We start from the raw sequence: 12,861 nt of genomic DNA on the forward strand, positions 1-12,861 counted from the left end.
CCAGCTGAAAGTTATGCTCTCTGCAAAGCCGGCCACCTGGCAAAAGCATTTCCAGACAAGTCAATGACCCTGTCAGGTTGTACCTGTCCACAAAGTTCATCCGTACCACATTAAGTTATCCCTGCCTTAGTCCACAGGAGGAGGTCCGCACAGTTTGGGCTGTGAAATTGTGGAAAATCTCCAAGCTCCGTTGCACAAACAGTACCTGGGCGCTAACGCACACCGAACTGTTTTGTTCCTTTGTGTGAAAACATGCGCAGCCTTGTTCTGGGAAAGTGTTTTACGCACTGAGGGAGATTAATTAAGGCCAACGGCGCTGATGTCCAGGCACAAACATTATTCAGTGCCCCCACTTCCTCCACCTCTGGTTATAAAAGTAGAAGAAGAAAAAACGTATGCATTCCCCCTTGACCACTTCTGGCAACAGAGCTCACCACAGTAGAAAGATATTTAGATGGCTCTTTTCAACTCACAGCTAATGTACACGGATGTTTAGGCTGTTTCATATCAATCCAGTCATCTCTCTTAATTTACATTCCTTTTTTTTAACGTTCCTTTTCCGCTCTCACCCACTTCAACTCCACCTCAGTCCAAAAAAAAAAAAAACAAACAAAAAAAACACTCTGTTGTTCTAAGCTCTTGTCATTCCAGGCCTGCCTGGCTCTTCCACCTTCTCAGTCACTCAAACGACCCCCCCCCCAACCCCCCCAACCCCCAACCCGCAACCCCGCGTTTTCACCGGGTACAAAAAAAAAGAAAAGAAAAAAGCCTTAACATACCGACCCGCTCCCTATCGGCCGCCCCCCCCCCTCCCTCTCCGGTCCCTCCGCGAACGCCGTAGCCCGCCCGCCGCCCACCGTTCCGGCGGGCCTCTTACACCCCGGTGAGAGTCTCGTCGCAGGTGGGCAGGTCGTCTCGCCCGGACAGCTGCCGTTGGCTGGGCGCGTGCCGGTGGCGGTGCCGGCAGCAGAGGAAGAGGCGGCGGGCGGCGGCCCGGTACTTGCGGGACATGAGGTTGTAGAGGACGGGGTTGATGGAGGCGCTGAGGTAGAACAGCACCATGGAGGCCACGTTGAAGTTCTGGCTCAGCTTGGCGGTGGGGTAGTCGTCCACGTGGGTGAACAGGTTCCTGCCGATGTGGAAGGGCAGCCAGCAGATGGCGAAGGCGAGCACCACCACCGCTGGAGCCGTCGACCCGCGCGAGGAAGAGGACGACGAAGAAGAAGGAGAGGACGGAGCGGCGCACGGGAGGAGGGAGGAGCACAGAAAGGGGGATAAAAGAGGTGTAAAAATGGTGATGCGAGATAAAGGATTGTGTTCAGAAAAATTTTTTATCTACAAATAAATAAATAAAGGAGCTATTGTGTATTAAGTGTGACCGATCAGGGTAAATAATTAATTAATTTCAATCTAGTTAAGGAAATGCACTGAAAAGAACTAATTGAAAAATCCTCATGGAACATTTCAGGATTTAAAAAATAAAAATAAATTAATTAACTGAATTTAAATACATTTCCCGAATTGACCTGAAGTGAAACTGAATTCACCCTAAAACCGTGAGGTCCCATGTTCCTCTATTCGGGATGAACAGGAAGGTCAGCACACTCAAGATTTGTGGGACTTCAAGAAAACGTTTGCGCAACCACTGGCTCGTGTTTTAAGCGCGTGCCCGCAAACCTCTGGGGTTTTTTATGACTTCATCTAGGATGATTTACCTTCAGTTCATCCATGCGGGCCCACTAGATCAGAACCGAAGCAGCCAGGAGTCTAGGGGCATACCACGTCCCATTAAGCCTGATTTACGAGCGTCCCTGATGACAATTTAATTTAGCCTGCGACAAATGCGAGCACAGTACACGCCGTGCCCGACAGTTTTGCCCGTGTTCTAAGCACCACGTCAGTGATTCATATTAATGTCATAATAGATACTGTGAATCAAATGTTTACATACAGCGATTGAGCAAGGCTTTCGCGCCTCGCACGGCAACAATAATTATGAATTCTAAAACACGGAGGGATCAAAAATCCATCAGCGTGCCTATTCTAAAAGCTATCAATTTAATATTTGTCAGCTGGATATTAAAGCTTTCTATTACATATTTCTCAACAATGGCGAATCTGTGTTGAAACTAATGGGTATCACAGAAGATGAAGAGGGAAATAAATCTCTTTTTATTATTTTATTATGAGCATGCCATTTATTTTTTCTCCTTGCCGTGGAGAATACCGACAAGCCTTGAACGAAACCGAATTGAATTATTCATAGAGACTGGATTAAACTGAAAGGCATATTACTACTCAACAAGACTCATTCAAACATCAGCTCTATGAGCTGGGGTGTATATACATGCTGTATGAAGGAGAGAGGGAATTTCAAACACAACATAAAGCAGACCCCGGATACTAGCTCAGCTCTGGTGAGTGATAAATGAACCAAAAGCGTTCTGGAATTAGCAGAAGGAATCGGTCGCTCTTTTCGCCCCCAGTATAGCCACATTAATACCTATCTTGTCCCGGGTCTTGAGTGCTCTTTTCATGCGTGGTTTCCTGTTGTGGCTCAGAAACGCTGGCCATAACCGTACTGTACCGCACACAGGCTAAGTAATTACTGCTGCCTGAGTGGGCATCCATCTGCTAATTACAGCCGGAGGAGTGGGGACACGGGCAAACCACAGAAATAAATAAACTTCTCAATTAGCGAACAACTCATTTAGGACTTGGGGATCCGTCCATAAGCGTGCACGCCAGGGATGTGGGTTGAAATTTATTTCAATTCAAGCAATTCCGGAAATGAATTGATATTCTTCAATTGGAAAAATATAAAAATAAAAACCCTCACAAAACATTGTTTGGCATGTTTCAACTCATGATCTGAGTTTCAGTTCATTTAAATGAATCGCGCTGAACAGAAATGCTAAAATCCTGGCTTGCACCACCAAATGAAGGTTTTCTTGTGACACTCAATATCAAACGGCACCAAAATAGCTGTTATTAGGAGCAACAGCATAAGTCAGAGTTGCCCAGCTCTGTTCCTGGATATCCTGCAGGTTATCGCTCAAACCCAAACAAAGCACAGCTCATTCGACAGCTAGAAATCTCACTGAGCTGCTAATTAGTAGAACAGGTTCTCCAAACTGGGGTTGAAATGAAAACCTACAGAGCAGTGGGATCTCCCGGCGTGAGGGAACGGCCGAAACTCACCCAGGATTTTGACGGTCTGCCGGTGGGACTTCTCTCGCCCCACGGCGTTGGGCCCGCGCAGGTCCGCGCGGCTCCGCCACAGCTTGCGCCCGATGGAGCCGTAGAGGAAGAGCAGGCAGAACATGGGGCAGAAGAAGTAGGCGGTGGAGACCCAGATCATGGTGCGGAGGAGGCCCGAGGACACGGCGTAGGCCGTGTGCTTGCACTGGCGCGTGCTGTGGTCCGGGTGCGTGTCGTTCTCGTGCTCCACCCCCACCAGCACCAGCATGGGGGCGGCGGAGAGCAGGGCGAAGGCCCACAGCGCCAGGATCACGTACTTGACCCGCCGCTTGGTCACCACCACCTTGGCCTTGAGCGGGAAGCAGATGGCCAGGTAGCGCTCCATGCTGAGCGCGGTGATGTGCAGGATGGTGGCGTAGGTGCAGCCCTCGTTGATGTAGTGCGACAGGCGGCACACCAGCTCCCCGAACACCCAGGGCATGTACTTCCACAGCCGGTACAGGTCGAAGGGCAGGCTGAGGAAGATGACCAGGTCGGAGACGGCCATGCTGGACAGGTAGAGGTTGGTGGTGGTCTTCATGTCCTTGAAGCGCTGGATGATGAGAATGGTCATGGTGTTGCCGGTCACGCCCACCAGGAAGAGCAGGAGACAGACGATGGTGACGGGGATGAGGGTGGATTTGGGGAACAGGGAGTCGGGATGGTGGTCCTCCATGGTTCCTCTAGCCCTTGTTGGGGTCGCTCTCAAGCCCGAATAAGGCAGGGGTTCGGGCGGGGGCCGGGGGTGCGCCCCTTAAATCAGCAGAGGTTCAGACTGGCACCGACTCTCTGCACTGGGAATCTGTGCCAGAAGCGCGGTCGACGCAGGGTCTTCCTCAAAGTCCCCCGAGCGTCCTTGGGAACTGCGAGGTCTTATTCCAGATGTCCGGAAGCAGTGTGAGGGATGTCACAGCGCCGTCCTTCTCTCGTCTGCTCAGTAAAAAAAAAAAAAACATCCGGGAAGTAAACTGACAAATTCAGAGACCAAGAGCTCCAAAAGCTTTGTTCAGTACCTCTCTGGTGTCTTGTCTCTCATTCTTTCATTCTCTCTCTCACTCTCTCTCTCTCTCTTTCTTTCTCAAAAGCTTCTTGTCCGTCCTGTGTCCTGTGCGCGCAGACGGGAAAAGTGAAGTAAACAGAGTTTGGGAAACCTGGTCCCCGTTGCTCCGGAGTCTGTGGTGGGGTGGTGTGAATAAACAGCTCCCTGGGGGGGGAGCGGCTGGCTGTTTGACAGGCGCTGTCAGGAGGCACACGGGCTGTCTGCCGGTGCTGTGCTCCGACTTCACCCACTACTTGGATCCTTAATCAAATCGGTGGCGATGGACGAGGGATAAGGAAAGGGAGGGAGGGAGGGAAAGAGGGAGGGAGGAGAGGAGGGGGAAACTGGTGTCGATTCCCTGCTCCTCTGAATGTGGTCTTTCCAAAGTCAGCTTGGTATACTGTGTGTTTTACATACATGTCGTTCAAATGGCACAGTTCACAATTTACTCCTTTGCCATTACCTTGACGCGTGCGTTTTTCAACATGTAACCTTATCCCTTAATCACGCCACTTAATTTCAGTGCAATGTTATTTGCGCAAAACACAGACTTCAATTACTTAATTATAAAAAAAACTATACAACAAAGTAAAATAATAGCTGAATAACCTTTAATGGTTGATCTCAAAACGTTTGCTTTATTTTTTGTATTGGTGCAGACATGAACCTGCATTTGCCCCGCTGACTCGCTCTGTGGCAAGACTGCAATTTGACGCTTTTCACAGGCGATTCTGGACAAAAAAGCGCACCTTTATTTACTAGCCCTTTCTCTGCAGCCTCCTGCGCTCCACTGACTCCTTTCACTACGGCCGCTCGGGGAGCTCAGCCACACATTCAAAAGCAGGGTATTAACGCTGAGCCTCGATAAACATTTCTCATACATCCGCAAATACGCGCGCACAATGAAAAACGGTCGAGTAAATGGCTAAAGATAGGAAACAGAACATTTCCCAGATGTTTTGTCATGGAAATTGGCTAAATGCATTAGAAGAAAGAAAATAAGAGGAAGGGTATTAGGTTGGATGACAGCTGCGACAAAAAGAAAAAAAAAGTGGCCCCACCGTTACCACTTTATTGACAGAAAAAAAAAACCGAACGAGGAAACCGTCTGTTCCATCTCCCGCAAGACGCATAGCCACCGAATTTTAAGTAAAATCCAAAAATAAGCGAACAGGAAATATTTTTACAGCTTTGACCAAAACTTTAATTATTTTAATAATAATAAAGAATACAATAAATAGGGATATGAAGATAACTAATGCCTTGGTTTCTGTAATTGTTTTCGCATTTCTGTCTATGTCTGTCGCTACGGAGTCTGAGGTTCCCTTCATTCGTCATGTAGGCCTACTTCTTTTGACGGAGTGCCTGCACGAGCGTGCTTATATTTGCATGACTGCGTTTATGTACGCCTTCATGTCGCTCCTGGTCCGTGGCTGACGTCACTGAGGTAACAGGACCGTCCCCTTTAGTTGTGAGAGAAGACAGATTCTATTTGTCCATGTCAGTGAGTCCTGCCTGCAGGAGAACCTGTTTTCAGTCTCTTTCATCAAGTGACCAAGTGCATGGCATCCTGTTAAATGTGTTGTTGAAATTGTTACTATTTATGCATTTGCAGACGCCCCAATCCAAGCTAAATAACTAGGAGTGTGGCTGCTTTGTTGCATATTTAAGACATAAAGCATCATATGGCCATAGGGCATATATACAGTATATATAGCCTATACAAACACACACACACACACACACACACATACATACATATGTATATATATATATATATTTATTTTTCTTGGCCCGTTATATGCGAGAAAGGGGTGCACTCTAAAAGATAAAAATAAATAAGCTGAAGGGTACAAGTTGGTACAGTACCAATATGTTTACTGGAGGACTCAAATGTGTTTCTGGCGCATATATGATTACTCCTAATGTTATGAGCAGGGTCTCGGTCAGTAATCTTGGCGGGCCGCAGAGTCTGGTTTTTGTTTTTGCCATCATTCCGGCAACCAATTCAGACCCAAGAAACCAGGTGAGGAGAGTCAACTGTGCAATGGGCTGCTTTAATTTTCCTATCAAGTGCGGAATAACAACAAAAACCAGCAGACCCGGCGGCCCACCGGGACCGAGAATGAAGAGCACCGGGTCTAGGTGAAGGACGGGGTTCACCGTTAGGGCCTACGTTTCCGGAAGCCGGTGAGGTGGAAAGCAGAAGACGCAGCACGTCAGGCACAAAATGGCGGGCGGTCTTCCAGGGAGAGCAGACCATCCTGGCACACCGATATCTGAGCAGATACTGCACGCATCAGAGGGAGGGAAAAGAAAGGAAATGGGCGTTTTTTTTTTTATCAGCGTAGCGACGATATGAAACCAGAGAGGGGCTCTGTGGGGCCCGGGGGACGTGGCACAGAGGGAATTGGGCCTCCCTCGCTTACGCCACCGATGCTAACCTGCTCTGAAAACCCAGTTAGGCCGACGCCGGTGGCACAACAATAAGCGTCCCCATTACTGTACCCATCCTCATAAACAGATTAAAGCCCCGCTTTTAAAACCGTGAGCAGTGCCGTCCTGTCACGGAGCATCCCCGACAGACACGGGTGACAAAGGCGGTTACTTTAACTCCCAAGATGCCGTTTAACAAATCCTGAGAACTTCCAGCAGAACGCGTGCTTAAGCGAAACGTGCGAATCGTATAAAATAAGTCCCACCCCACCCCACCCCCATATTAATGAGAGCGGGTGTTTCTGGCAGGAATTTCCCTGGTCTCCGAAGCATTGAAGTGCTTCATATCAACTTCCCGGCTGCAGGACTGTTGGCCATCCCGAACAACCTGGCGTCTCCTACGAAGACACGGCACACTGCACTGCGTACGCGGCTACGCGCTGGGCTCGCGAATGGAGCCGTTAGCGCGCTTCTTTGGCCTCGCGTGAGCGCTCTCTGCCCGACGTAGCGCCCGTTTCAGGAGCGTGCCCATCCAGCGGTCTGAGGAAACTTCCATGACCCATTTTGAGTCGGGGAAACTCAAACTGTTCATGCGTTCACTGCTCTTTCGCATTGCTTTGTTCTTAAACGTGTTTTCATTGTTCGACTAGTTCCATTTTTATTTATTTTATTATTTTTTAAGTTTTGAATACTTATAACATTTAGAAACACTGTAAAAACAAATACAGTTTATCGTGGTGTTCATCCCAGGCACAGTAATTACTGAAGGGTAACCAGTTAACAGATTTTTAAACTGAAACTTTTACCCTCTCAATGCCACATTTAAAAAAAAAATTATTCGCAACCATGGGTGTTTTAATTAATTTAATTTACACATATTTGCCATTTATTTATCTTATATACATCCTTCAGCGATTTAGAATATTCACTCATATTGGTCTTAAACACTCACTGGCCTGGAGCTATAGCTCATAATTCATGTGGATTGATTTCTGTTCTATTGCATTGTAAGCCTTTCTCAGCACGTGTGTCTCGTACAGGGACAGACTGTAATGTACATTTCTCATGAAGCCCTTAGAAATGCTTCCCACTGCGCGTCTCAGTAGAGGGTCCAGAGAGGCTAAGCGGTATGACATTTGAGCTTAACCCTGTTCTCTCTTCCACCACAGTGGATGCCAGGCATAGACGTTCCACAGGATACATTGGAAAGGGAGTTCAGTTCCAGTTAAATTCCACAGAGTGTTGACAAACTGCCTCCAAATACAGTGCCTGCTCCTTGCACTTTTGCAGGATGCATTGCTTTCATTTGGTAGACACTTACTATTCGATTCTCTTGCTCTGGGTATGTGTATTCATGTACAGCATGGGTTAAAACCCACAAAACTCGAAGTATTGGGACACTGACACAGTTTTTTGTTGTTTTGGCTCCGTACTCCAGCAGTGGATTTGAAATAAAACAGTGACTATGAGGATAAAGCCTTAAGGGATTAGTCCCTCCCTAAATCACAACAGAAGCTGACAAATATCTGATGAGAATTCTCATAACCAACAGATAAAGAAAAACGCTGAAACAAGAACCACCTACAGTTGAAAAATGGGGAGGATTTGGTAGGACACCAAATAGAGGACATAACACAGAAACAAATAGAGCAACTTCATTCATAGAAATGAACCATGCTAAAAGTTACTCTAACATGAACTACCACCTGACAGGAACCTGACACTTTTTGGCCCTGAAAAACTGCTTGGTTGCTTGTTTGGGGTCATTGTCCTACTACAAGGTGAAGCACTGTCACACACACACACACACACACACACACAGATCTGAATGTAAACACCCCCACATTAAAGCTGAGAGTCTGCATTTTAACCGCATGTTAAATTTCAAATTTCAAAGCCATCAAAACAACAGACATTGTGTCACTGTCCCAATACTTTTTCATTTAACTGTATGTATGTTCGTAAAGTCTGTAAGTATTCACATTTTTGAATCAATACTACAGACTACAACCACCTTGGCAGAGGTGCAAACCTCATGTTTAGTCCACTTAACTACATCCGCACAAAAGAGCTGCTCCAAAAAATAAGTTTTTTTTCCTCCCTAGTTACAAAGCACTAAACCTGCTAAAAAGAAGACGACGCTGGGTTGACTTTGTTTCTCATCCGAGCAAGGCGCATGAACTGGCACGGCGAAGCGGAAACCAAGCACGCAATAAAGCCACATCAGCCATATAAGAATTATAGATCTTTTATTGTGCATGGATCCTTCGGTAGATATCATGGCTATAGAGTTACACTTTAGATACATCTTTACGAGATTATACATTTTTTCATTACGAAGTCTTACATCTCTTACAGTTTTGATTTTTTCTTTTTTTTTTTTGGAATGTAAAGTGTATGAGGTAACTGCAAACATTAAAATTACATAAATATGGTCTGTTTTTTTTGTGTTTTATTTTCTTTTTTTTCCAGCTCTTTATCCACCCGACAGACAGCAGAGAGCTGTCATAGCAGGAGACTCAAATGGCACAAGTTGAAATTACATTTAAATCGCTATCAAAAATAGGAATTTGAGTTTACTATGACAAAGAGAAGCCATTTGCAGAAGATTGGATAGACCAAAAACATTTTAATCCTTTCCCAACACATCTTACAGTACAAGGTACCGGTGTATGTTTTCTTTTTTTTTAATCTTTTTTTTTTTTTTTTACGGTTGCAATAGCAATAAACAAATCTGTCCGCAGCCAAACACAACACTAAACCATACCCGCCAGAATGCTAAACTGATCACTGGCTGTTTGCAATCCATGACAAAGACTTCACATTGAAAAAAGGAGGCAATATCTGAATTTACAGGAAGTACATGTATAGTAAACACATTTCAGAAAATGGTAACCGCTGTTTGCTTTTCACAATTCACAAGTTTTTATTTCATGTTGTATTTATTCTGGATAGAATCAACTTAAATTATATTTCCTTACCGTAAAAAAATATAGATTTTACACATAACCCCCCGAAACAAAACTAAATTAAAACAGAAAAAGAATATGGATTTCTAAAAGTAAAATACTTTCATTATGGAAAAGTGTCAATTAAATGAATACACAAAACGAAGCACAAAACGATTACCGCTAAAAGAAAAAGAGCACCACAAAATCGAGTGCTTTCTAAAAACTAAAAACAAACGCAAAACAAACATAGAAAAACTACTAATCACTTGTTTTGAATCATGAAGGTTTTTGAAACGATCTGTTTATTTATTTATTTTTTTTTTGAAAAGTATTATCTTTTTCCAACAGATGAGATTTGGTGGCGCTACAATCTTAAAAAACGCACAACACACAGTTAGAGATTGCATGACCTGACAAAATGTTCAATCAAACGTTTCACATGAACAACATGCATTCACTCATTTTTCTCTTTAAGGTGCAAACTTAGTGACTCACAGGGAGACGACTGTAAGCGTACATTTCATCTTTGTGCTGAACACGATATTTCAAAGCAAAGAAGCTACATGATGAATTTTAAAATAAGCTAGAACTATTTTCATTGTTTATAATTTAGTTTAATTTATTTTCTATCCCCTAGAGTAACTCCGCAAAATACCTTGATTGAAACGGTCCATGTGTCTATACTATACAAAAATATACTAAAATGTTTTCCTTCAGTCATTTTTGCATCCTCTCACATTATGAACTCGTAAAAGGTTGGAAAGTGCTAAACATGTGTTCTATAATACTAAGGAGAAGTTTTGCTGATTTTTCTATTGAACATTTTCAGATATAGAGAGAAATTCTCTCCCTTTAATTGAGTGTTAATAAAGATGTAAAGATCCAGGCTACACAGTCACTGGCACACCTGGCCAGCTTACCTGTGCAGGTACACACCTGGTCAGCTTACCTGTGCAGGTAGAAACCTGGCCACCTTACCTGTGCAGGTACACACCAGGCCAGCTTACCTGTGCAGGTACACACCTGGCCAGCTTACCTGTGCAGGTACATACCTGGCCAGCTTACCTGTGCAGGTACATACCTGGCCAGTGTACCTGTGCACCTGCACACCAGGGTGCAACAGTTTCCCAGGAAACCAAAGCTGGCAACATTGGGCTCTGGGTCTCAATGTAGTATGTTAAATATCTCACAAAAAAAGAAAAAAAAGACCACAGAAACCAAAATATTACTTCTTTTGTTCTTTTTTTTGGGACAGGAAATCAAACTTAGAACTGTTCCTTAAACTTTAACAAATAAAATTAAAACCTAAATAAAAGGAAGGCTAAGTTCATACATTTATATGGTCGACAAAACCATCTGTAGTATTACGTATAAATCTACATGTATATATAGAGATAACCTGAATTTGTGTTTCATTTTTAGTCTTTCTTTTACAAAGAAAGGAAATTCATTTTTTAGAGAACTACCAGCCACCAGTGGGGAGCATAGGAGTCCCCCCACACACAGAGGAAGTGATGTAATAGAATGTAGCACAATCTCTGCCACATTCCAAGCCAATCCCGCGTGGGTAAGAAACACAAGGCCATGTGCAAGAAGAGAACAGAGGAGGAATATGTGGAGTGAGGAATAAAAAAAGAAAGGAAGAACGAGAGGAGGGCGAGACAGAGGGCAGAAAAAAAGGAGAAAGGGAGAACGCGCTGGAAAGGGGTGGTTTTTCGAGCAGGGCCCTGTGTTTTGAAGGTGTGGTCGAGCGGCGTTCACGCCCCAGTGCCGTCAGCGCCGGTACCTCTGCTAACTCCCTCCAGCCCGTTAGCGGGACGCTCCGCGCACGTGACTGACGGGCGGGCGGGCGGCCGGGCGGGCGGGGGCTCACTGGATGACGAAGTACTGGATGACGAAGGCGATGAGGATGGAGATGACGGCGAAGAGGAGCAGGATGAGGGCGGCGCACTGCTCGTCCGTCAGGCTGCGCCGGGCCCAGCCCGCCTCGGCCCCGCCCCCCCGGGGCCCCGCCCCGGCCGTGGCTCCGCCCCCGGGCCCCGCCGCCTCCACGCGCTGGGGCGAGAGGGTGACGGTGGCGCTGTAGGGGCCCGTCAGGTCGGGGGGCGTTTGGCACTGGCGGATGGCGCACACTCTGAAGCGGTGGTCGCAGTTGGGCTGCAGACCCGGCACCTGGTGGGACGTGGCTGGGCCCTTGTACACCTGGGGGGAAGGAGGAAGGGATGAGGGTAAAAGTGGAGGAGGGAGAAAAAGAGAGAGGAAAGCTATTCATAATGCTGATCCATCACAAAGGCACTAACCAGGTTTGGTTCTGTGACATCACTGTGGGCTGACCCCGTACTGTTGTAGCGGTAAACAGCGGTACTCACAGAGAGCCACAGAGAGCCCTAACCCGACCAATCAGAGCAGATCATCACACAGTTAACTTACCTCACCTTGTTTCTCGGGAGCTGAATTGGTTGCCAATTTCAATATAAAAACGAAACCATCAAATGTTAAACATAATCCTAGCACGCATACAGTCAGGTATAAAAATGGCTGTAATTATGGTTACCATGGCTGCCAGAGGAGATCACAGTGACCTGAACGTGAAAGAGGGGGTGATTGTTGGTGTTCTTTCGGTGGGAGCAAGACAGCTCACACGCTGATGATTCACGGCGTGTGAGGTGGCATACTTTCTTAACGGAATATTCTGAAATAACTGTCCAAAGTTCCAGAAAAATACTGACGTTCTGGAATGACTTCTACAGCGTCGTGTTCCGCCTGCGTCAGCTAAGCTCGAGCTGGTCCACTCACACCCCTCCAGCCGGATGCCACGAGTTAGTGGCCACACATTACGCAGCTCCATACTGCCACTTCACTGACGTCTTTTACACACTACCGCCACGTTATTTCAGCCAATCAGAACTCGAGAAGCACCTGGGGACGTTCGCAGTCTTGTTACGTGAAAATTGAAGGACGGCTTAGACTCTGTTGCATTTCAGCAAGGGAGCAAAACCAGTGATGTCCAAATGATGTCTCTTCAGACGGCTTGAGAGTTGCTGGCACAGGGGTTAAAAGTTCAAAAGCAGGAATGACCGGGCGACCGTCCCAAGCGGAAACGTTTACGTCGTTCTGAGTCCAGACGCTACGTGCACCGTCCAAACGCTAGCGCTGATGAACCGCATTCCCGTACGGCGGGATGGCGCACTGCGC

General features: G+C 46.2%; 2 protein-coding genes across 5 annotated transcripts in view; both read right to left on the reverse strand.

The window, feature by feature from the left end:
* Positions 1–764: 764 nt before the first annotated feature.
* mlnr (motilin receptor) lies at positions 765–5,231 on the reverse strand. Its single transcript, XM_064301690.1, has 2 exons — positions 3,202–5,231; positions 765–1,181 (listed from the first exon to the last, which is right to left on the reverse strand). The coding sequence occupies exons 1-2, from the start codon at positions 3,914–3,916 to the stop codon at positions 874–876; spliced, it is 1,023 nt and encodes a 340-aa protein (XP_064157760.1). The 5' UTR covers positions 3,917–5,231; the 3' UTR covers positions 765–873.
* Positions 5,232–9,390: 4,159 nt separating this feature from the next.
* Positions 9,391–12,861, reverse strand: part of fndc3a (fibronectin type III domain containing 3A) — a 72,911-nt gene continuing 69,440 nt past the window's right edge. For 3 of the 4 annotated variants that reach the window (XM_064301687.1, XM_064301689.1, XM_064301688.1), the window contains one exon: positions 9,391–11,868. In XM_064301687.1, coding sequence (XP_064157757.1) covers positions 11,536–11,868 — 333 coding nt within the window. In that variant the 3' untranslated portion in view covers positions 9,391–11,535. The remainder of the gene's footprint in view (positions 11,869–12,861) is intronic. The other variant, XR_010324441.1, reaches the window with a different exon arrangement.

Source organism: Anguilla rostrata, chromosome 12 (genome assembly GCF_018555375.3).
Source record: "Anguilla rostrata isolate EN2019 chromosome 12, ASM1855537v3, whole genome shotgun sequence".
Taxonomy (NCBI): domain Eukaryota; kingdom Metazoa; phylum Chordata; class Actinopteri; order Anguilliformes; family Anguillidae; genus Anguilla; species Anguilla rostrata.